The 23,783-nt window shown below is 34.0% G+C and overlaps 1 protein-coding gene across 13 annotated transcripts in view; it reads right to left on the bottom strand.

Moving 5' to 3' along the window:
- The window catches only part of ptprfa (protein tyrosine phosphatase receptor type Fa), a 236,252-nt gene that overhangs the window by 16,164 nt on the left and 196,305 nt on the right, over positions 1 to 23,783 (bottom strand). For 8 of the 13 annotated variants that reach the window (XM_051111347.1, XM_051111346.1, XM_051111354.1 and 5 more), the window contains 7 exons: positions 21,267 to 21,482; positions 15,082 to 15,239; positions 13,842 to 13,954; positions 10,118 to 10,150; positions 9,427 to 9,524; positions 2,859 to 2,982; positions 983 to 1,158 (listed from right to left, as the gene is read on the bottom strand). In XM_051111347.1, the coding sequence (XP_050967304.1) occupies positions 983 to 1,158; positions 2,859 to 2,982; positions 9,427 to 9,524; positions 10,118 to 10,150; positions 13,842 to 13,954; positions 15,082 to 15,239; positions 21,267 to 21,482 (918 nt within the window). The remainder of the gene's footprint in view (positions 1 to 982; positions 1,159 to 2,858; positions 2,983 to 9,426; positions 9,525 to 10,117; positions 10,151 to 13,841; positions 13,955 to 15,081; positions 15,240 to 21,266; positions 21,483 to 23,783) is intronic. The other 5 variants (XM_051111352.1, XM_051111358.1, XM_051111359.1 and 2 more) reach the window with 1 other exon arrangement.

Here is a 23,783-nt window from a genome sequence, read left to right as displayed (position 1 = left end):
GAGTCTTGTTCATTTTTTTTCTTTTTTTGGTTAAAAATGTCATTTTCTCTATAGAGTTTGATAAATTTGACTATATATTAAACATTGACATTATAGAACAAATTATATACTATAGCTGTGAACCTGGACCACAAAACCAGTCATAAGGGTCAATTCTGAATAAATAAGCTTACCATTGATGTATGGTTTGTTAGCATAGGACAATATTTGAGATGCAACTATTTGAATATCTGATGGTGCACAAAAAAAAAAAAAAAATCTAAATATTGAGAAAATTGCCTTTAAAGTTGTCCAAACGAAGTTCTTAGCAGTGCATATTACTAATAAAAAAATTACGTTCTGATATATTTACGATAAGAAATTTACAAAATATCTTCATAGAACATGATCTTTACTTAAAATCCTAATGATTTTTGGCATAAAAGAAACATTGATCATTTTGACCCATACAATGTATTTTTGGCTATTGCTACAAATATACCTGTGCTACTTAAGACTGGTTTTGTGGTCCAAAGTCAGAATTGTGAATCGTGAGGTACAGAATTTCATTAGAAAGCTTGCATTAAATCACATTCATGTATATTGAGATCGACCATGTGGAGGAAAAACAGAATGACCATCTGGTCACACGGCAGGTGAGGGAACATGTGACGCCTCCCTCTCTCACAAACACACATGCACACAAATCACTTCCTGTTCAACAGTCCTATGAGGACACTTTTGGTCCTTTCCTTTTCTATGTAACTCACAGCCCGGGTACGTGTTTGCACATGTCCATGAGGTCCATGATTTTGTAAAGGGACAGAAAACCCAAAAATGAAAACTCTGACATCATTTACTGAGATCTTTAGTGTGATTAATAGTCTTCCTATAATTCCTATAGGTAATTTCCATGCCATCTGCATTGCTTGCCATACCAAAACACATTTCTCTCACTCTGAGGTGGGAACCAGACAACACGAGATGACGTGTGAAATCTCACCCTGCTTTTCTCTTCCAGTCGGGTCATCATGACGATCGTGTTGGTCCTCTGCTCCCACACCATCCTCCAGAAGTCACTGAATGTCTCGGGCAAAGGACCCTGAGTGGCGATGTAGGCGTTCTGCTTGCGGTAGCCATCAATGTAGTTACCATTGATGTAGTCGCTCCCCGGTACACCTGTGGTTCAACAGTGCAGTGTTAACACACAATGAATGGCTGAGAACTGAGCGCTCATTGTACTGATGGCCTTGGTAAGCCCACATGCATCATCTGCACACTTTTTATTATTCATTTTTAAAAATAAATTAAACAGCACTGAAAGAACCTAGAAATTATCCAAAATATTTAATAAACAGGCTTGATTTAGACTCGATGGCCTTTTACAAAATTCAGTAGGCAGATTCTCTTTGAAACCGGTCATTGTTGAATGACTCTTCATTTCGACAAGCTACTTACACTACTGTTCAAACTTTTGTGGTCAGTAAGATGCTTTTCAAAGAAATTAACACTTTTATTCAGCAAGGATGCATTAAATAGATGAAAAGTGACAGTATAAGTGACAGTAAAACATTTATAATGTTACAAAAGATTTCTATTTCATATAAATGCTGTATGTTTCAACCTTCTAGAATCTTTAAAAAAAATGTATCATGAAAAATATAAAGCAGCACAACTGTTTTCAACACTGACAATAATCTGAAATGTTTTATGAGCAGCAAATCAGCATATTAGAATGATTTGTGAAGGATCATGTGACACTGAAGACTGGAGTAATGATGCTGAAAATTCAGCTTTGCATCACAGGAATAAATTACATTTTAACAGATATTCATTTACATTTAACAGATATATTTAAATGGTAATAATATTTACTGTTTTAACTGCATTTTTCATTAAATAAATTCAACTTTGGTGAGTAGAGAAGACTCAAAAACAGGCTATAAGGGCTGCCCTTGACTAAAGATTTTTATGGTTGACTAGTAGTCGCACATTTATTAATAAACCATATAAATCATAATAATGAGCCTTAAATTGCTTATATAGTCTAATAAGTGCTCAATCGCACACAAAAAAAGCTTGCCACTGGCAGATAAACAGCAAGGAGACTGCATTAACGTTTTAATAATTTATTGATAAATTAGTGCTTTCTTTGTTTTTGGTTTAAAGGAGAAGTCTACTTTCAAAACAAAGATGTACATATAATGTACTCACCCCCTTGTCATCCAAGATGTTCATGTCTTTCTTTGTTCAGTCGTAAAGAAATTGTTTCCTTCAAAAAAAACATAATTTCTTTACGACTGAAGAAAGAAAGACATGAACATCTTGGATGACAAGGAGGTGAGTAAATTATATGTGAATCCTTGTTTTGGAAGTGGACTTCTCCTTTAAGAGATGAAGTTGGTGACACTGACTCGTCATCTCCGCAGTAGTGATGCGCCTGTATGCGCTCGTTTCATATGGATTACATAATATGAGAATATTTGTTTTCTATTTGAATTAGCTCACGTTCACAGAGAGAGATTGCAGAAATCCTCTTTGCTTTAATTACAAAAGCACAACATTTCGTTGTTATTGTGACTGCACACAAATAAATGTAGGGTCTTTACAGATTCGTAAGATGTATGACTCTGTATGGCCAAAAATGATGGAGTATTTTAAGTGCAAGTGACTGCACCAGCACCTCCATCTGCAGTGAGAGTGCTGCTATTCAGCTTTCACAAAGACACTTGAACAACACACATTTTTCTAGGTTAAAATTAGATTCAGCAGCCATGTAAAGTTGTTACTACATACATCTTTCAGATGAAAAGCCATATTTGAGGTCGATGAATGATCTGTACTGTATTATCACATAGAGCAGCTGTTTTTGGACTCACCATCAATAGGGGTCAGCACGACTCTGGAGTGGTCGTAAGCGATGACGTTTGCATAGCGGTTCTTGGGCTTGTTGACCTCTAGGTTGGAGTTCTCCCAGGTGAACTGCTGACCGGGGTCAACAGACTACAGAACAGAGAGACAAAACATGAGCATGTTTATTAGATTGCTAGACAAACATCATCAACCCAAAAAGGAAGACAATAGACACATTTAACCTTGAAATGATCAGTGCAAATATTAAAAAAAACAAATAAGAAACAGAAAATGTTAATCGCCTTACAAATCTTCTCTTAATGCCACTAGTGGTGCAAAACATAACTGCAAAAATAATGATTTTTTTCAAATGTTTCCTAAATACTCCCTTATTCTATGCCCATTATTTAGTGCCGCCCCCCAATCTTATGCCATTGGTTGAGTCAAACAACAACATGTCAGCACATGATAACCTACTTTACTGTAACACGAGAAAAGATATAAAAACAACAGTATAAAACTTTAATGAGGGAACTGACTGAAATCTCATATGATAGGTGACTAGAGGGAAGGGGTTAAAAAATAAGGTTTGGGGACATCAGCTAAAAACGGAAGTCATTTCAGAGGTGGAGCAAGTTTCATTTCATTCTGATGAAAGTTTACAAAGTCATGGAATAATGTGCACCAATGAATCATTCATAATATGACAACTCTGCCACAGCAAGAGCTGATGATGCAAAATCTATCAGACGCACCACAAATCTGCAAATCTCTACCTTGACATGCCTAGCCGGAATCGTCCCGGCGCTTTAGAGACCTGCCTAATCCAACCCTGCTGTTACCATAGCGATGAGATAACGGGTCACAGGGTGAGGTTTAGACTTCTCTTCGCTAGTCTCCCTGTATCACATTACTGCAGCTCTGAGATGCTGCATTTCTAGCCGAATGACCAGCAGTTATAATGAACAAAACATATCAACTAAATGCTATTCAAAAGTTTGGGGTTGATAAGAATTTTTGGGGCTGATATGAATCTTATGTTTGCCAAGACTGCATTTATTTGACCAAAAATACGGTAAAAATAGTAATATTGTAATATTTTATTACGATTTAAAATAAATATTTTCTATGGTAATATATTGTAAAATGTAATTTATTTCTGTGATTCAAAGCTGAATTTTCTGAGTATAGTCAATGTTGAAAACTACAGCATATTTTGTTATGGAAACCCTGAAACATTTTTTTTTTTCAGGATTCTTTGATGAATACAAAGTTCAAAAGGACAGCATTTATTTGAAACAGATTTTTTAAAATAAAACGTCTTTATGGTCACTTTTGATCAATTTAATGCATCCTCGGTGAATAAAAATATTAATTTCTTTAAAAAAGTCTTATTGAGCACAGTCTTTTGAATGTGAGGCTAAGCACATCCCATTGGACGGTGACACGTACAGTTCATTTAAAGGGCAAAGCGACATTTTTCTAGATGCATATGGAATGAAGATAAACCAGAGTCTGATCTTCTTTGTGCTAACAGATGGAATACGAAAAACTGCCTATGAAAAATAATGAATCACAGCACATCTGCCATTGCAGATAATTGCTTGTCAGCTTACTCTAACAGCAGTGTATTTTTTTTTTGATTCTGTGCATTTGTTTGTGTGTGTTTGTTGACGTGTTTTCATGATGACTGTATTGATCGCTGGCAAAGGCTCCATCAATGCACTTCAAATAAACATACACAAGCCCTATGCAATTTCTGCATTTCATATCTTAACATTGTGTGCTAACCTGACACAGTAAGTAAATTTGGAGGCGAAAAATACTGTACAATCACAGCTAATCAGACGAGTATGTGATGAGTTCTGTCAGTTTGTCTGCACAGCATAAATCACATAACTTCTATTTTCTTGACTTGCATGACATCTCTCCAGATGGCACTGATGGATTTATCATATTATATTAATGTTTCTCTGCATCCACAATAAGTTCTTTCTCCTCCATATGTGATAGTTAATATACATGAGGATCTACACAAGGAGTTTGTGGCATGAATATAACATAACTCAGACCTACAGTATATTAAATCTCCTGAGCAATGAAACAGCAACATGTGAGCAATAAAAAATTCATTTTAATAGCATTTAACAGTGCCTGTCTGTCACACTATATATTGAAGACGTCGCTCTCATCTCTGTCTACTGTATGCGTGGCTATTCTTGTCATATAGCAATGTCGAGCAATGTCTTATTAAGTTGTCTCATGTTTCTCACATCACAGGTTTTAACGCAGGCGTATGTATTATCTGAGAATGTGTTATCCTTGTGTGTTGTTAGCTCTGCCCTGATGTGTGGTTGCTCTCCATTATAAAACAATGATAAAAATAGCAGAGCATTTTACAAAAATGCCTCTGAAGTGAAATACATTTACAAAGTTAATATTTATGTACCACAAGCTTCAGTGAGCGCAAATGAAGTTCTGTTGGACTTTTTGTTGTAAGTGTGAGAGCTCTCTCTGTTTTATATAAAATTTTTGTATGAAATACAGTGTCAGCATGACCACAGGTAATATTTGAAAACAAAGTTTAACATTAAAAATGTAATAAAGCATCTTTACACCATCATGAGCCGATCATGGTCTAATTTAAATCATATAAAAAATCATACAAAATGTTTACGCTTAAATAAGATCAAGTTTTTTTTAATAAAAAAAGTTTTCGTTGTACACTACCATTCATATTTTTTTGGTTTCATGTTTTTGAAAGAAGTCTTTTCTGCTCACCAAGACTGCATTTATTTGTTTAAAAAGACAGTAAAAACACTAAAATTGTGAAATATTATTACAATGTAAAATAACTGTTTTCTATGTGAATATATTTTAAAATGTAATTTATTTCTGTGATTCAAAGCTGAATTTTCAGTATCATTACTCCAGAAATCCTTCAGAAATCATTCTAATATGCTGAAGTGACATGCTGCTTCAAATTTTTGTGGAAATGGTGATACATTTTATTTTTCAGGATTCTTTAATTAATACAAACTTCAAAAGAACATAATTTATTTGAAATAGGAATATTACTTGTAATTATAGATGTCTTTACTGTAATTTTTTGATCAGTTTTAATGCATCCGTGCTAATTTAAAGTATTAATTTCTTTAAACAAACCTGAATTGCAGCGAATATCAAATAAAAATGCTGTACTCAGTGAGGCCGTTCCCACAGATGACAGGCTCGCACCGATCTATCTCTATCTTATTATTTACCTACAGGCATATTACTTTCTCTCCATCTTTGTACACAATAAGCTATACCTATAAGCCTGCCTTTATCTGTTTATCTAGTTAGCTACCTTTGTATTGCAGTTTAATGTGAGTCATTTGGCATTTGATTAGATCACTGTTGCTCCCTCAGTATCTGATGTCTATATTAAGGTCTTGATTGTTTAAGTACTCAGAAGAGCTGCTCAATGTACAATAACAACTCAAGCAGGCAGTACAGTCCCGCCCTTTCCCCAAACACACACACACCGCAGGATTAGCCGTCTAATAAAGCAGGTGACTCTCACACTCACTACACTCCTAATAGAGTCGTTTCCCAGCTTTAATTTCAAGCTCTGGCGATCTGGGTACTGCCCGAGATGCTGATGTGTGTGTGTGTGTGTGTGTGTGTGTGAGGGCTCTTTGTAAAAGCATGTGTAAGTTGTAGTATTATGAAGACGCACAAGTTCTTAGTGTCATTTCAGCACATTTGAGTAATGCAGAGCAGTACTTGTTGAACATGAGATGTTAAAGAGCTCACAATCATATGTGACCCTGGACCACAGAACCAGTCTTAAATAGCACAGGTATATTTGTAGCAATAACCAACAATACATTGTATGGGTCAAAATGATAAATTTTTAGTTTATGCCAAAAATCATTAGGATATTAAGTAAAGATCACGTTCCATTAAGATATTTTGCAAATTTCCTACTGTAAATATTTTAAAACTTAATTTTTGATTAGTAATATGCACTGCTAAGAACTTCATTTGGACAACTTTAAAGGCGATTTTCTCAATGGTTTGCACCCTTATTTTCCAGGTTTTAAAATAGTTGTATCTCGGACAAATACTGTCCTATCCTAACAAACCATACACAAATGAAAAGCTTATTTATTCAGATGATGTATAAATCTAAATTTCAAAAAGCTGACCCTTATGACTGGTTTTGTGGTCCAGGGTCACATATGATAATGAATATCATCCATATTACAGTTATGTATTCTTTACATTTCAAATAATATATCTTTTCCCCTTAATATTACATTAAGCATTTTTTTTCACATCATGGGATTCAAAAATTGTGGGAAATATGATTAAATGGAATATTTGAAAATGTTGTCACTTTTTGGAACTTTGAATTATGACCTGGGACCTATGTTATCTTCCTCTCAGGTTTTAGGAGATTAATCTAATAACTGTTTTGCTTTATTTTGTGTTGTATAAATCAGAATTTCAAAAAATTGACCCTTATGACTGGTTTTGTGGTCCGGGGTCACACACAATCTTTCTGAGATTGTATGGTGAACATATTTAGCTGTTTGTCTGCGATGGAGCAGTCACAGCCAGTGTTGGGGGTAACGCATTACAAGTAGCACGAGTTACGGAATAATATTACTTTTTTCAAGTAACTAGTAAAGTAATGCATTACTTTTTAATTTCTAAGAAATTATCTGAGTTACTTTTTCAAATAAGTAATGCCAGTTTATTGATTGATTAGTCTCCTGTCAGGAATTTGGGAGTAAACATGATGTTACTGTATTCTAGACTAAATGTGAACATGCATTAATTCATTTCACTCACAAAAAACAGATTCAGTATTTCTCAAAATGAATAAAAACAAAATATGACACAACCCTGCAATAATTAAATATGTTAAATAAAACAAATATCCTTTATGTATTTAATCCCATTTTACTAACCAGTGTCTTTGCTGCTGACCTTCAATGATGAAATTCAATCATACTAATAAGCTAAAATTACTTTTTTTTTTTTTTTTAGCTGAAGAGTGATCTCCTGCATAAATGTACTTTTCTTTCAGCCTGAGGTGAATTCATTTCACTTTTGGTGTAAAAGGGCTTTTACATTACAAATTGTTTTATATTAAAAACAAAGAAGTAATACCTGCCCAGATTTAAAGAAACGCAAAAGTAACGTAACGCATTACTTTCCATAAAAAAGTAACTAAATAAAGTAATTAGTTACTTTTTCAGGGAGTAACGCAAAATTGTAATGCATTACTTTTAAAAGTAAGTTTCCCCAACACTGGTCACAGCATTGTTCAGGTCGTTCGCTGACTGTCCGATCCATTCTGCACACAAAAATGTCAAGGTCTGGCTCAAAATGAACAGTTGCTATATGTTTGGCTGGCTTTATGCACATTCTTGCAGTAGTTGCAGGAACATCAGTCCACCAAAAGTCATATTTTAATGCAATGAACTTTTCTGACAAAAGAACTAATCACTGGGTTTTTATTTCTTTAGTGTTTTTTATACAGATAATCACAGATCAAGTTGGTCTATTGATGCGGTTTCAGGTATTCTGAATAGCCCTCCCCCTAACTAGCATGTAAAACAAAAAAGTGTGGTTGGTAGCTTTACATGCTGTTCAGAGGGGAGATTTTCTAAAGAGAACCCAAAGATCAAACGTCTTGCCAAACTAGCAATGAAAGAACTCAATTCACTTTCATTTCTCAAACCAAATTAAGTAATTATAGAAATAAAAGAGTGACGTTAAAGTGGAGGAGGAATGAGAGTTAATATACACTAAAGCTCAAGAGTTTGTGGATAGATTTTATATATATTTAAAAGTTTACGCTCAGTAAAGTTTTTTAATGCTGTTTGGAGTCTCTTCCACTCACCAAAACTACAGTAAAAACAGTAATATTGTGAAATATTTGTAAGAATTTAAAACAACTCTTTTCTTTTGGAATATATGTTCAAAGGTAATTTATTTCTGTGATCAAAGCTGGATTTTCAGCATCATTACTCCAGTCTTCAGTGTCACATGATCCTTCAGAAATCAAAAATCAAATGCATTTTTACAGGATTGTTTGATTCAGAAGAACAGTATTTATTTGAAATAGTAAACTTTTAGTAAACCTTCACTGTTACTTTTGGTCAATTTAATGCATTCTTGCTGAATAAAAGTATTAATTTCTTCTTGAATGCCTTTTGATATGATTTGCACAATTAAATGAATGTGTGTTTCCCCAGAGCTCTATTTTGCAGCTCTATTTATAACTGTTCTGCTTCAAATGTACAGCCATAATAAATTCTTTACTCTTATCTTCATTGTCCTGTCCTACAATTTACACGTTCCACACATGCAGATGTAGGCCAGAACAAGCACAAGTGTTTCCAGCTGCATAAGTAATCCATTATAAATGCGTTCTCCTCCCCTCATTGTCCTGATTTATCTTAGCAGACGTTTTTATGTAAATTGCCGATGTTTGTAGGACATCAAGCAATTATCCCTCGGTGGCTTAAACAGAAGGTAGAGAGGACAATTCTCCTCAAGGTTGCTTAGACGGACATGTGACTTGGGATGAATTACCTCATATTCCTGTGAGAAGCGTAGGCCGTCGTTGGCTTTCAGCCGCTCGATGTGGTCAGCCAAAGCACAGACAGAAACTGGAGGGTGTTCCCGCATTCCTGCAGGGAGAAAGAGAGGATGAACCGATAGCAAAGATTTCTACTGGCCTGTCTGGTTTTGGTTGGCTGAACTGAGGAACAAACACACTTTGGTTCACACAGATTTTAAGCTTTAGGAAGATGGGCACACATGAAAACGACCCAAAGCATGAGAGAAATCGAAGGCAAGGGAGAAAGCACAAAGCTTTTAGAACCATGCCATGTACTAAGACTAGCGGCAGTGATGTAAGCAGTGAACGGACATGCTCATTGGCTGTAATATGAACCGCTTCCGGGTCAATAGCAAGGTGGCGTAAGCTGTCCTGTACAATCAAAATGGCATGTGAATGACACCGGCATATAACACACAGAAGGACTACAACCTGGGCACATGTTAAAAAAACACAGATTGTTTTCCCTCCCATCCCACATCTGCTCAACTGAGCTGTTTGAGACGGACAGCCTGTGGAAAGGACGTGAGAGATGGTGAAGCTTTAACTGAGAGCAGCCAAAGAGGTGGCGGGGACGTGGCTTTGGTCTTGATGGACAGGGGAGCAGGAGCATAGAGATGAAGGTAGTGAAAGTTCACACAGGAACGCAAGAGCGAAACTAACTTGAAGTGCTGGGGCAGCTGAAGGCACTGGAACCTGCAGAAAGAAGATGAGGAGGGACTGTGATATATGTCACTTACAGAAGAGAGAGAAAGAGCTAAGGAGAGTATGTACCGAAAGAGCAAGAGAAACACCCATGAGGAGCAGAAGACAACATGAAACCATTTCCCCAACATAGCTACAGTTGAGGTCATTTTATATGATCCCTCTTATTTTGGTAAAATAATTAACATTTTGCAGATTCTGAAAGGGGGATGCAAACTTTTGACGTCAACTGTAACTCCTGTAATATTTCTGAGTGAAACAAAATATTCATGGTGTAAAATAATGGAGGGTGGGGTGTTTTGATTAGATAAAGAAGCTAGCTGAGAAATTACTGGTTAATGTTATTAAAAAATATTTTTTTAAAATAACATTTAAATCACACATAATATGAGTTATTTATTAAGTAAATACACTGTCGTTCACAAATTTGCTGCATTTATTTGATCAAAAACAGCAATGACAGTAATTTTGTCAAATATTTTTACAATTCAAAATGACTGTTTTCTATTTGAATATATTGTAAAATGAAATTTATTCCTCTGATCAAATCTGAATTTTTAGCATCATTACTCCAGTCTTCAGTGTCACAAGATCCTTCAGAAATCATTCTAATATGCTGATTTGCTGCTCAAGAAACATTTCTGATAATGATCAATGTTGAAAAACAGTAGTGTTGCTTTCTATTTTTGTGGAAACCTTGATGATGAATAGAAAGTTCAAAAGAACAGCATTTATTGGACATAGAAATCTCCTGTAACATTATAAATGTCTTTACTGTCATTTTTGATCAATTTAATGCATCCTTACTGAATTTTATTGAAAGTAATAATTTCTTCAAAAAAGGAAAAAAAAAGGTACAGACCCCAAACTTGTGAACAGATTTTCAATTTTTGCAATTTTTGCAATTTTTGCAATTTTTGAATTTTTGAATTTGAATTTCCACATCAACGTTCCAGAGGATGAATTAAAACACTACAACCTAACATCTGAAAGGCACTTTGTCTTTCTTTAGTTCACACTAAAGCTCTCTGTTCAGAAATCAAGGACTGCTTGGATTTCAGCATGTCAAAACACAACAGGATGTTTAAATTGCACCTTGTGTATCACATTATTCACTGTTATGACACGCCCAGAGAACGAACGAGGTGCTGCAATATAGTTTGCACGTCTTTAAACACAGTATGCCTGAAACGTCAAACATGCATCTACACAACAAACACTCTTTATCTGTGCGCTAAGCCATTTTTACATTTTCAAAGTGTCCTAAAGCTTTTTGAAACACAAATTCTGAACTTTTACAAGTAAACAAACAACAACACTGGTAGTCTGGTTCCTCATTTGAAGATTCGCAAGCGAGGAAAATCAATTTCCATGGCAGGGAAGTTGACATGAATATTTCTCCCAGTTTCGCCACGAGAAAGATTGCGCATCAGTCGAGCGTGCGCTTGCAGCCCAACAATCTGACATAAGAACATGAGTCACTTTGCAACTGAAGCAAAAGCAGATTCTTATTGAAGTCAGCAAAATGTCTGAGCATTCGGAAATTTCCCCCGAGAGAGAGAGAGAAAAATAGAAAGAGACAGAGGGAGAAGTGCAAAATATGGATTGAAAAGAGCGAGAAACAGAAAGATTTTCTCCAGTGAATCATCCTGTTTAATTCTATCCATCAAGTTCAAAGCTCAGGCTGAACCGAATGAAGCAATACGAGCTGATGCCGCTGTGTGTGTGTGTGTGTGTGTGTGTGTTTGAGATTAGCTGGCAGGTTCTGCTCCTCAGTGTGTCCTTCACCTGACAGCGCGGCTCTGTGAATAATGTTTTGTCTTCACACCGGAGCTCCAGCTGAACTTGACATCCATAAATTCAGTGAGCAGCTCTGTTTCTCTTTCTGAGGTCTACATCCAAACAACCCCAAACTCATTCGTTTTCTAAAGAGACTCTGTTGCAAAACCTAGTGAGCATTTTAAGGTGTCACTGAAGCACCATCACAAAAGGTGTGCAGTATCATGACACTTCAGATCTCGTTCTGAGGCAGTACCGCATGCATCTTTTATGTATTGCAGAATATGTATTCTAAGATGATGAACAGGCGGAAAGAAATGCCTATGATAGTATGGTCAGTATAGGAAAGTATGCATAAAATAGTTCAATATTGTTAAAAATTGTACTATTTAACCCAGTCTTTGTGGGTGCTGTATTTACCAGTGCTTGATGGAGTATGTTAACTAGGCTAAGGTGAAACTACAGTTTAAAAATGTTTGCATTTTTAATACATTTTATGTAATTTTACTGTAAAATACTGTCAAATTTATGGTTATTTATGGCAAATACAAAACGTATGCTTATATTTTATTTAAAAAGTTTTAGTAGTTTTTTTTTTTTCTTTTTTTTCCCCATCAGTAGTATACATTGTGCCTGGTCTACATTTTCTGTAACACATTTAGTGACCAATTCTCACTATTAACTAGTTGCTTATTAGCATGCATATTACACTTTGGCTGTTTATTAGTGCTTATAAAGTACATATTAATATCCTATTTTGCATGCTCATATTTTAGATCACCTAACCCCTATACCTAAACTTAACAACTACCTTATTAACTACTAATAATCAGCAAATTAGGAGTTTACTGAGGCGAAAGTCATAGTTAATAGTGAGAACTGGTCCCTAAACTAAAGTGTAACCACATTTTCTGTTATTTAGTAAATGTTTATTGCATTATTTCAGTGTCACATGTATTACCCTGATGGTGTTTTGTCCTTGTGTGTATGACCCTGTAGACCGTTCAGTGTTTTACTAATTGCTATTTTACCATTACTGAGCTAAATTTTAGTCAAGATGTTGTATTTTTGTCATTTTTATTAAAATGTCTATTTATCTATCTTATCTATAATGCATACAGTTTTTCTATTTTATTAATTTCAGTCCTATTTTGATTTATTTTAGTACATCAAGCTAAACTAATTAAAAATAAGAAATGTTGCTTTGGCAACTACCTAAAATAAAAAGTTTAATATTTGTTTGTTTATTTATTTATTTATTTGTTTGGTTTTTTACATTTCAGTTAAAGTTTTTTTTTTTTTTTTTTCAAGTAACAAATTTGATACTAGTTTTATTATTATTATGCCACTCTGATTGATCATGGATTTCTGTTCAACCCATATTATTATTAAAATCTACTCGTTATAATATATTTATAGTATATTTCCATATAGTATATTTTAAGGTACAAAGCCCATTTAGTAGTTCTAATATATGATTATAAACTGTAAAATACTGTATGCAGGCACCAATATGCCATCCTGTGATACTGGAAACACTGCCACTGTTTTTTTATTTTATTTTATTATTTTTTATTATTTTATTTTTTTTAAGATATATTTTTTGGCTTTTTTACCTTTATTAGCATAGGACAGATCAGAATTGACAGGATGTGAAGTGGGAGAGATATAGGGGGCGGGATCAGGAAAAGGTCCTCGAGTTGGGATTCGAACTCGGGACACCCGTAGCACAGCGGCACTATATGTCTGTTTTTTTTTTTAATGGTGATGTGTCACATTGGTGAAAAGTCACATTGGTTTTGAACAGAGTTTTGTGAGTTATGAATTTGATGAGCTGTTTGTAACCAATTGTTTTGGTATTAAATTAAACAGAAGTCCATGGAAAGTGTCAATCATGACATACCTTGTGTTTGGTAGTTAAGCCTCCTCATTTCCACCGGGTCAGAGGAGTGGGCCAGTAAGTGATCTTTAACTCCAGCCGAGTGCTCATCTTTAGCCGAGGGAGAGGAGCGCTTCCTGTGCAGACAGGAAATGAAATCAAACATGAGTGTAGATGAACAACACAGAGATCAGGTGGGTGTCTAAATATGAGATATTTCTGTAACACTTACAGTAAGATTTATTTAGTTTAACATTAGAATTAGTTATCGTGAACTAACACTCAAACGCATTTATTAAATGTTAATTTCTATATTCACCAATACACTACTCAAAATAAAAGCTGCATCTGTTAATATAATTCAATGGACCTGAGCTGAGCATGAACTAACTAGATGTAGAACTAACATGCACTAACTGATGTTAACTAACAGGACCGTACTGTAAAGTGTTACCGATATTTCCTGTGTTAGTATGTGTTAGAGAGCAGCAGCACTAATCTGGGCTCAATTAAACTCTTCAATTGCCTCTCATTAAACACCAAACACAAACAAGCGTTTATTATCGGATCAAAGGGAGCCGCTCGATACACACCTCTCCTGTTTGCTGCATCCCACGAAAAAGCAGAGGGGAGAAAAGAGAAAATGTCACAGGAAGAAAACCACACAGACGGTGTGTGTAGGGCGAATTTGTCAGAAACGTGGAAATGCCATTGCTACTAATGAGCTCCGATTCGAGCTGACATTTGCAAAATGAGTTTTCTCTTCCCTCAATAGACATCTAACTTGAACTCTAGGCATTTGATTCTCCTGCACTCTTCTGTAAGGCTGAATGGATTTGGTCATAATTGAGAAGAGGGGCACATTATGTCTGTGACTTTGACGTAATTTGGGAAGATCAGACTTTTGGTACTGTAGGTGTGCTATGAAATATCTTTCAGTAGTCTAGTTCCAAAAATGTATCATTATTTAATCATTAAAGTTGTGTGAAACTTCAGAAAAAGAGTGTTCTAAGAAAAAACAAAGTGTTAAATTGCTGACTGTCATACTGAAATGAGATTTCTTGACTTTTTGAATTTCTGCTCTTACATTGAGTCAGCAATGTTTCTGAGAGAGAACGGCTATTTATACCTGACAGGAGGAAGTGCAGTAAACTCTAGTTTGCTACGCACGGCGAAAAAGAAAATATGGTCACTTAAGCAGAATGCAATATGTACGATCTCAGCGCTAGATGACTGATTGTATTTTTCAAGAAAGTAATTGTACCTCTTGAAGAGCAGGATGCCGATGACGATGATGATGATGAGGACGACCGCCAGCACTGGTCCCATCACCCACAGCATCTCCGGGTCCTCAACGTGACGGGACATCCCGCTGTGGAGCTTCACCGTCATGGGATCAGAATAAGGGCTCACTGTGAACATCTTAAAAAAGAGAAAGGACAAGAATTACTCAAAAGATCCAAAACACACACATGCTTATTCTTTATTATGACGGCTTTTCACATTTTCACAGTAAACTCATCAAAACTATGACATGAGGGAATTATGCAGTAATAAAATGCATTAAATCAACTGAAATATGTATTTTTAATTTAATATTTCAATAATTTAAAAACACATCTGCATGTTCACGGTTCTTTGATGTTGCTTACATGACGTGCAATATATATATATATATATATATTATTGTTTATTTTATTTTATTTTTTTTATTTACAATTGTACATTTTCTTTGTTTAGATACTTAAACCAGTGATTCTCAAACTTTTTTGAGAACACTTTGACCTCATATTTATTTTTGATTGAATGTTTTAGTAATATAATGATTAAAATATTTTTTATTTTTTAATGTTTCTTTTTTTTTAGTAAGTGTTTAGAAGTGCATTTACTTTTTTTATTTACATTTTATTATTTATGATTAATTCTCAGGTTTTCATCAACTCACAAATCCCTATTTGGGAAATCATGTAATAAATAAATAAAAACTTTTACATCTGAGTTCTTTCGAACTCTCTGTTTACTCTGGTCACCAGAAGAGTCTTAAACAACTTTAAACAATGCTTTTCCTTTATCATCTATTTAAGCATGCACGCATGCATGGATAAATAAATAAATATACTTTTTTTTTTTTTTTTAAATAAATAATAGTTTTGTAAGGAAATATATGAACTATATATAAATTATATATGTCTATAAAACTAATTTATTAAACTAAGTTATTTCAAACTCTGTTTAGATACTTAAACCAGTTGACCTCAAATATGTATTTTTAATTTAATGTTTCAGTAATTTAATTATTAAAATGTTTGTATTTTTTAATGTTTGTCATTTTTTTGTAAGTTTGTAGATGTGCATTTAAGTAAATAATTACTTTTTTATGTTATATTGTACGATTTATTAATTCTTAGGTTTTCATCAACTTACAAATCACTGTTTGGGAAATCATGTAATAAATGAATAAAAACTCCTAAATTTTAGTTTGTTCAAACTCTCTGTTTAGATTCCAGCTTAGTTTACTCTGGTCATCAGAAGAGTCTTAAACAACTTTAAACAATGCATTTCCTTTATCATCTGGTCATTTAAGCATGCACGTATGCACTGATATATAAATAAACATACATATTGTTTAATAAGTAATAGTTTTTTAAGGAAATATATGGGCAATATATACATTATACATGTCTATAACACTAATTTGTATAACTAAGTTCCTTCTAACTCTTTGTTTAGATACTTAAACCAGTGATTCTCAAACGTTTTTGCGAACACGTTTTAATTTGTTTAATTTAATGTTTCAGTCATTTAATTATTAAATTATTAGTATTTTGTAATGTTTATCATTTTTTTTAAAAGTGCCTTTTAGTAAATACTTACTTTTTATTTTAGATTTTGTGATTTTATGAATTCTTAGGTTTTCATCAACTCACAAATCCATGCATGCATGGATAAACAAATAAATATACATTTTCTTTTATAAATAATAGTTTTTTAAGGAAATATATGGACAATATATAAATTATATATGTCTATAAAACTAATTTGAGACACTGATGCTTTTAAGGTAGAAGAGAATACTTAAAAATGACACTATAAATATCGTTATAATGCATCATACTGATAGGATGTGCTACCTGATATAAATCAAGCGAAAATATTGCAATAGATTTTGTCTTTGGTGTTGTAATCTATGCCATCTCCTATAAAAATGTTGAAAGGTTGAATTTTTGCAAGTGTTTTTCATGAGACAGCCAACATGTGTGTCAACACCATCAATGTCAGCTTCAATGTAATGTTTAATGATGTCTAGTTATTACATACAAACTGAAAATCTATTGACGGGTGTTTGAGCGGAGCAGGGGGAAAGCCTTCACATCTTCAAAGTAGCACAGAAGTCAGGCTCCTTCCACAAACGCTAGCAACTAATCGTCTTAGTAACACCTTTTAGACAGCGCAGCGGGGCGCAGGAAAAAGAGGGATGGGAACAGGAAGATAGAGGGAGAGTGAGAGCGAGAGAAAGGCTGAGGGAGGGGTAACCTCTTCCGTCCCGCTGAGAAGCGGAGGATACGCATCATCAACCAAATCCCATCAGTGCTACACCTTCTGCATTCCCTCCGGAAGCGACACCAGGAACCACAGAATCCGCCGCTGCCCAGAACTCATTTACAGCAGCGGTGCACAAACACAGTCTCTCAGACGAGTCTCAGCACTTAAACCGACAGTTCACCCAAAAATGAACCCCGTCTCATTCTTTATATATAGACATTCCTCAAAAAATCTTCCTGTTCTGCAGAAGTTTTGGGGAAATGGCTGGGTGAATGAACCAGCATCCAGCTTTTGTCTGCTTCCTGATTGGCAGCTTGCTGTTTGTTCCTCAGCCTTCAGCCAATGAGAAAACGCTTCTTTCACCAAGCCAACGACTACAGGTTCATCTTTCATGCAACTATGTAAGAAATTAAAAAGGTGTGATGACTGGATGAGCACTCATTTTTGCTGTAATCTTGATGAAGTTGTTTGCTCAGAGGCACATCATCAAACTAAACGGATAAATTTTCAGGCCGTAAATCATCTTGAATACATGTCCACCAATCTTGCCAGACTGAACAGACTTTTTTTCCCCTCTGAGACAGCACAAAAACCTCTTGGCAACACCTTTGCATATTTAAAAAACACAGTCTTTTAAGGGCTGGTGCACACAGAATGTGTTCTTCCATTCCACTATGCTACTTTTCCCATTGTTTTTCTATGTAAACACACTAGGCAAATGTGTTTGACCACTGCATCTCACGCACATCTAAAAACATGGCGCTCAAGTTAAAATTAGTTCAACTTTTTAAAAATCTGTGTCTTGTGTTTTTTAAAGCAAAAGCGCATTCTTTGTCAATGTCATTAACTCAGTAGGAAGCAAAGCAGCTCTCTTCTGTTTCAGACACATCTATAATGCTCAGGGAGCAACAGTGGGATCTGTAGGGCCCTATAAAATGTCCTCTATTTTTCCAAAATTGCATAGTTTTTTCTTAAGTTTCATTTTTTTCTTTCTGTTATAATGATTTCATTTTAATCAGCAAAAATGACATATAATCAGTAGGGCTGTCAAACGATTAATCGCATGAAAATAAAAGTGTTATAGATAAAATAAATTATATAATATATAAATATAGCATTTTTATTATTACAATTAATCATTTGACAGCTCTACTAATCAGCTGAATTAATAAAACTTTTAATGTAACAATTAAATAATTTATTACAATTTTAAAAATAAATTCACTTTCATTTTTTTTCACCAAAATTCCTTTTTTTCTTCTTCCAAGCTTTGTTTTCATTTTTTTTCCTGGTTTCTAGATTTTATGATTTAATATAAATTTATTATCAAAAACTGTAGTAATCAAATGATTTCATAAAACGTTATCACTTTATTCAACATGGAAAATGTAATTTAATTTAAAAAATATATATTTACACCAAACCTTTGCATTTTTATGTATACATTAAAACAAGGGTGAAAACATCATTATTATGTTTTTCCTAAAATAATGTTTTAATGAATTGAAATATCTTCTATTTTTCCCAAATTGCATAGTATTTTCTCAGATTTCATTTTTTTAAATTTATTTTAATTTAATTAAATTTTAATCAGCAAAAATAATATCTAATCAGCTGAATTAATAAAACTTTTAATGTAACAATTAAATAATTTATTAAAAATGTAAAAATAAATTCAGATTTATTTTTCCCCCCAAGTTCCATTTTATTTTTTTCCAAGCTTTGTTTTTTTTTTCCACCGGATTCTAGGTTTTACGATTTAATGCAAATTTATTAAAGCTTTATCTTTTTATTAAACTTTTACAAAAAAATTAATAATAATAATAATAATAATAATAAAAATCTTTACACCAAACCTTTGCATTTTTATGTATAAATTAAAACACGGGTGAAAACACCATTATTATTTTATTTCCCTAAAATAGTATTCTAATATATTGCATTATTATTATTATTACTACTACTACTCTTACTACTATAAGTTTGTTTATATTTACATATTTAATTTTGGTGGTTTGATTTGATTTATTAGATGAAAAAGTAGTAAAAAACACACATTTGTGCATAACTTTCCATTTCTGTGTTAAGAAATTATTACTACTTCTACGTTTACTACCAGTACATTTATATTTACATATTTATTTTATTTTTGTGGTTTGCCATGAAAACCTTTGAGAATTTTTTTCATAAATGAAAATGAGAAATGCTGATGAAGTGACTGTTTTCATGTCCTCATATAGTGAAACTGCAGACGATGAAACACCAGAGCATCACGTGTGCTTCAGTATGCAGTATGCAAAAATGCAGTGCTCTGTCACACAAAGACATGCAGAACATGCAGACTTAAATAGCATCTTAAATCCTAAAGCTTTTGTAGTTAAATAATAGACACAGACACTGATCTGCATCAAACTTGATTTTAGTAATTGTAATAGCCCTAGCTTTTCATTTATTATTTAAAAAAGGGCCAATTTTGTGACATTTTGTGATTGCACATTTTCGCAATTTATGAATTTGTCTCTCCCTGCAACAGGATTCAGAGAGAAACGCTGAGCAGCGGAGTGAGAGAGCATCTAAAGGTGCTGTGGGAATCTGTCAGTGGGAAACTTTCCCAGTGATCAATTTAATCTGCACCACCTCAGATGGAAGCACATCCCACAGCGTGAGTAATGCATCTCTGACTGACTCCAGCCACTATTTACTGATGCATATTCATGTGTGTTTTATTTCTCCTTCACCTCTCCTCCATCTCTTCATCTATAACGCTCAGGTCTCTCCAGCATTAATGATAGCATCTCGTTCTCCTCCGCCGTCACACTCTCTGCTGATCTGCCGCAGTCCTTCATGTGATGTCTCTTTCTCCTTCTTTCTTTCATCTTCTCCTCCTCTAATCTGTTTTTCTTTAAGTGCTGCGGTAGTTTTGCAGTCAACCTCTTTCATCCAATTTCACACTCGCTAGTCTGTTTACCAGCCCACCGCAGACTGTCCTTTCACAAGACCCTCTCATCCTCTCCTCCTTTTTCCTTCTCTGATCTTCTCTTTTCATTCTTTCTATTTTAGGATTTCAATTTAAGACTTGATAACGAAAAATCAGGCCGATTATATACTCGGTGAGTTCTGTGTTACAGAATCATTGAGATGCACTGCAAAATTGGTATTTTTGTCTTATTTTTCAGTACAAATATCAAAAACATTCTTGAATCAAGATACATTTACTTGAGCAGCTATTAAGATATTATGTTTTGTGTTCTGAAAAATTTAGTTTTTGCTTAAAACAAGAAAAAATATCTTCCACTGGGGTATACAAATAATCAAAGTGAAGACTAAATTATTTTTCAAGCCCCATTGGAAGATTTTCTCATTTTCAGAAAATAAAACTTAATATCCTGTGCCATTATGCTTCTCAATTTATCTTGTATCTTGATTTAGGAATGTAAGAATGTTTAGATATTTGTAATGGAAAACAAAACCAAAATACAAAGCAAGAAAATCTTTTTTTTTTTTTTTTTTTTTTTTTTTTGCAGTGTTCTATTGTAATTTTTGGTTTTATGATTCTGAATAATTTTTATTTTTAGGCTTCCAAAAGTTGTAATAATTTTCATGTGAGTTTTTGTAATTTGTATTTTTTTCTTTTTTTTCTTTCTTTTTTTAATGGCTATTTAGTTCATATTATTTTTATTTTGGTTTTTAGTTTAGCTACATGAAAAATGTTGTTTTGCCAAGGCTGTTTTTTAAAACAAAATAAGGTTTCTTGATTTCAGTTAACTTTTATTTTATTTCAAGTATTGAAAATTATTTTTGAATCGTTTTACCCTGGGTCAGACTAGTTCTTAAGACACAATCTTAACATAATGGCTATTTATGCAGCTAGTCTCACATATGCGTGTGTGTCTGTGTGTGACTCACCGAGTCCCTGTCTTTCAGTGCCGCCAGTATAAAGGTGCGATACTGCTGCTGTCCAGGTAGAGGTTTGTTATAGAAGCTGCTGTAGGTTTTCTCGTCTCCTAACACAAAGGTTTCTGGAAGAGACTCCATCTTGGCAGCGATGTAAGGCCGAAGGAAGTCCTGAGTTTGTCTTCTCCTCCTCTTCCTCACACCTGAGTCTCCATTACTCCCCAAAAGCTGATAAATCACAGAAAACGACACATCACATGAAGCACATCAATAAAATGACAAACAATCATGATGCACTGGGAAAAAAACATCCTTCATGCATAACCTCTGCCACTGATGTTACATTTTTGGACATATTTGATTAATTAATAAATGTTTTCTAAACTGTTTCTGACTAAATGAACAGAAGAAAAATAAATACTATTTTACTAACATTTTAAACTAGAGTAAATTAAATGCACTAAAGAAAAGACACATTAGGGTCACACCATAGCTTAATTTTTAAATAGTTCAAAAATTACTGCAAATATATATGTAACCCTGGACCACAAAACCAGTCGTAAGTAGCATGGGTATATTTGTAGCAACAGCCAAAAATACATTGTATGAGTCAAAATGATTGATTTATTTTCTTTTATGCCAAAAATCAATAGGATATTAAATAAAGATCATGTTCCATGAAGATATTTTGTAAATTTCCTACCGTAAATATACCAAAACTTGTATTATTTAGTGATATACATCACTAATAACTTCATTTGTACAACTTTAAAGGTGATTTTCTCAATATTTTGATTTTGATTATTTTAATTTAATAAAACTGACCTTTATTACCGGTTTTACTGGTGGTCCAGGGTCATATATATATACATAAAACCATGCAAGTATGCATTAATTTAATCAAAAATAGACAGTGAAGACATTTCTAATGTTTATATTAAGATTTCTATTACAAATAAATGCCGTACTTTTGCAAATCAGCATATCAGAATGATTTCTGAACTATCATGTGACACTGAAGACTGGAGTAATGATGCTGGAAATTCAGCTTTGCATCACAGGAATAAATTACATTTTAACATATATTACAATAGAAACCAATTGTTTTAAATTGTAATAATATTTTACAATTTTGCTGTTTTTACTGTATTTTTGATTAAATAAATGCAGCCAGCAGAAGAGACTACTTTCAAAAACATGAAACTATTACTTTTTATTATAACTTTTGAACTATATATATATATATATATATATATATATATGGGACCCTGAAACACAAGACATAAAGGTCATAAAGGTCAGTTTTTTTACATTGAGATTTATACATATAAGCTTTACATTTTATAAGTTTCCAGGTTTTTTGAAAATCTGGAATCTGAGGGTGCAAAAAAATCTAAATATTGACAAAATCGCCTTTAAAGTTGTACAAATAAAGTTCTTAGCAATGCATTTACTAATCAAAAATTAAGTTTTGATATATTCACAGTAGGAAATCTACAAAATATCTTCATGGAACATGATCTTTACTTAATATACTAATGATTTTTGGCATAAAAGAAAAATCGATAATTTTGACCCATATAGTGTATTTTTGGCTATTGCTACATATATACCCATGCTACTTATAATTGGTTTTGTGGTCCAGGGTCACACACACACACTCACACACACACTCACACACACACACACACACACATATATATTGGCCAGCAGTCTAGGTCTATGCTGATTGGCACTTTTAGTCCATGAAACAGCTGGACTGTGACCCAGAGATCAGAGGTCAGATATCAGCCTCAGGTGTTTCAGTCAGAGGCATCATTAATTCAAAATGACACACACACACTGTCTCCAGTATCTTTATCTGTCTCTTTATAGACCACTTCCCCTGTTTCTCCATCCCTCACTCTTTCCCTCCACTACCATAATAACCAACAGACCGCTGCTACTTTAGCTTTAGTAAAGCACATTTTGTGGAGACTGAATCAAATCCAAGGCCGCAGGATTGCAGCTGAACAAATGGCGTCTACTGGCAGAGAGAACGAGGACTGCAGAGAGTATAATATCAGCACAGTGATAAACACCAGCACAACACTGGATCCAATAATACACCTCTCATTTGACTCGGCAACGCTCATAAATAAGGGGCAACTCGGGGGAGAACGGCTGCGTGAAAACAGGCTGTTTCAAAACGCTGGTGACACCATTGTGAATTTAACAGCGCCGCTGCATTTTGATATTCAGTAGGCAGCACCTGAAAAGTTTCCCCTATTTTGCAGACGATAGTTTATTGAGAGCAAGCAAACTCATGAGAAAGCAGAATTGTGTTGGAGCCCGAAAGCTCAGTAGTAATAACAAAAACGCAAAAATGCCAAGAGAAGCTTTTTGAGAGTCCTCAAAGTGCCTGTGTGTCTTAACAGCTGATGCACAGATGCAGAACTGAGACGAGTGGAACAACAAAATAGTTGCATCATGCAGTACTAACACACTGTAGAACATGGAAACAACAACAAACGTATATCACAGCACTGA

The sequence above is a fragment of the Labeo rohita genome, chromosome 6 (genome assembly GCF_022985175.1).
Source record: "Labeo rohita strain BAU-BD-2019 chromosome 6, IGBB_LRoh.1.0, whole genome shotgun sequence".
Lineage (NCBI taxonomy): Eukaryota > Metazoa > Chordata > Actinopteri > Cypriniformes > Cyprinidae > Labeo > Labeo rohita.
This window is presented reverse-complemented; position numbering and strand designations above follow the sequence as displayed.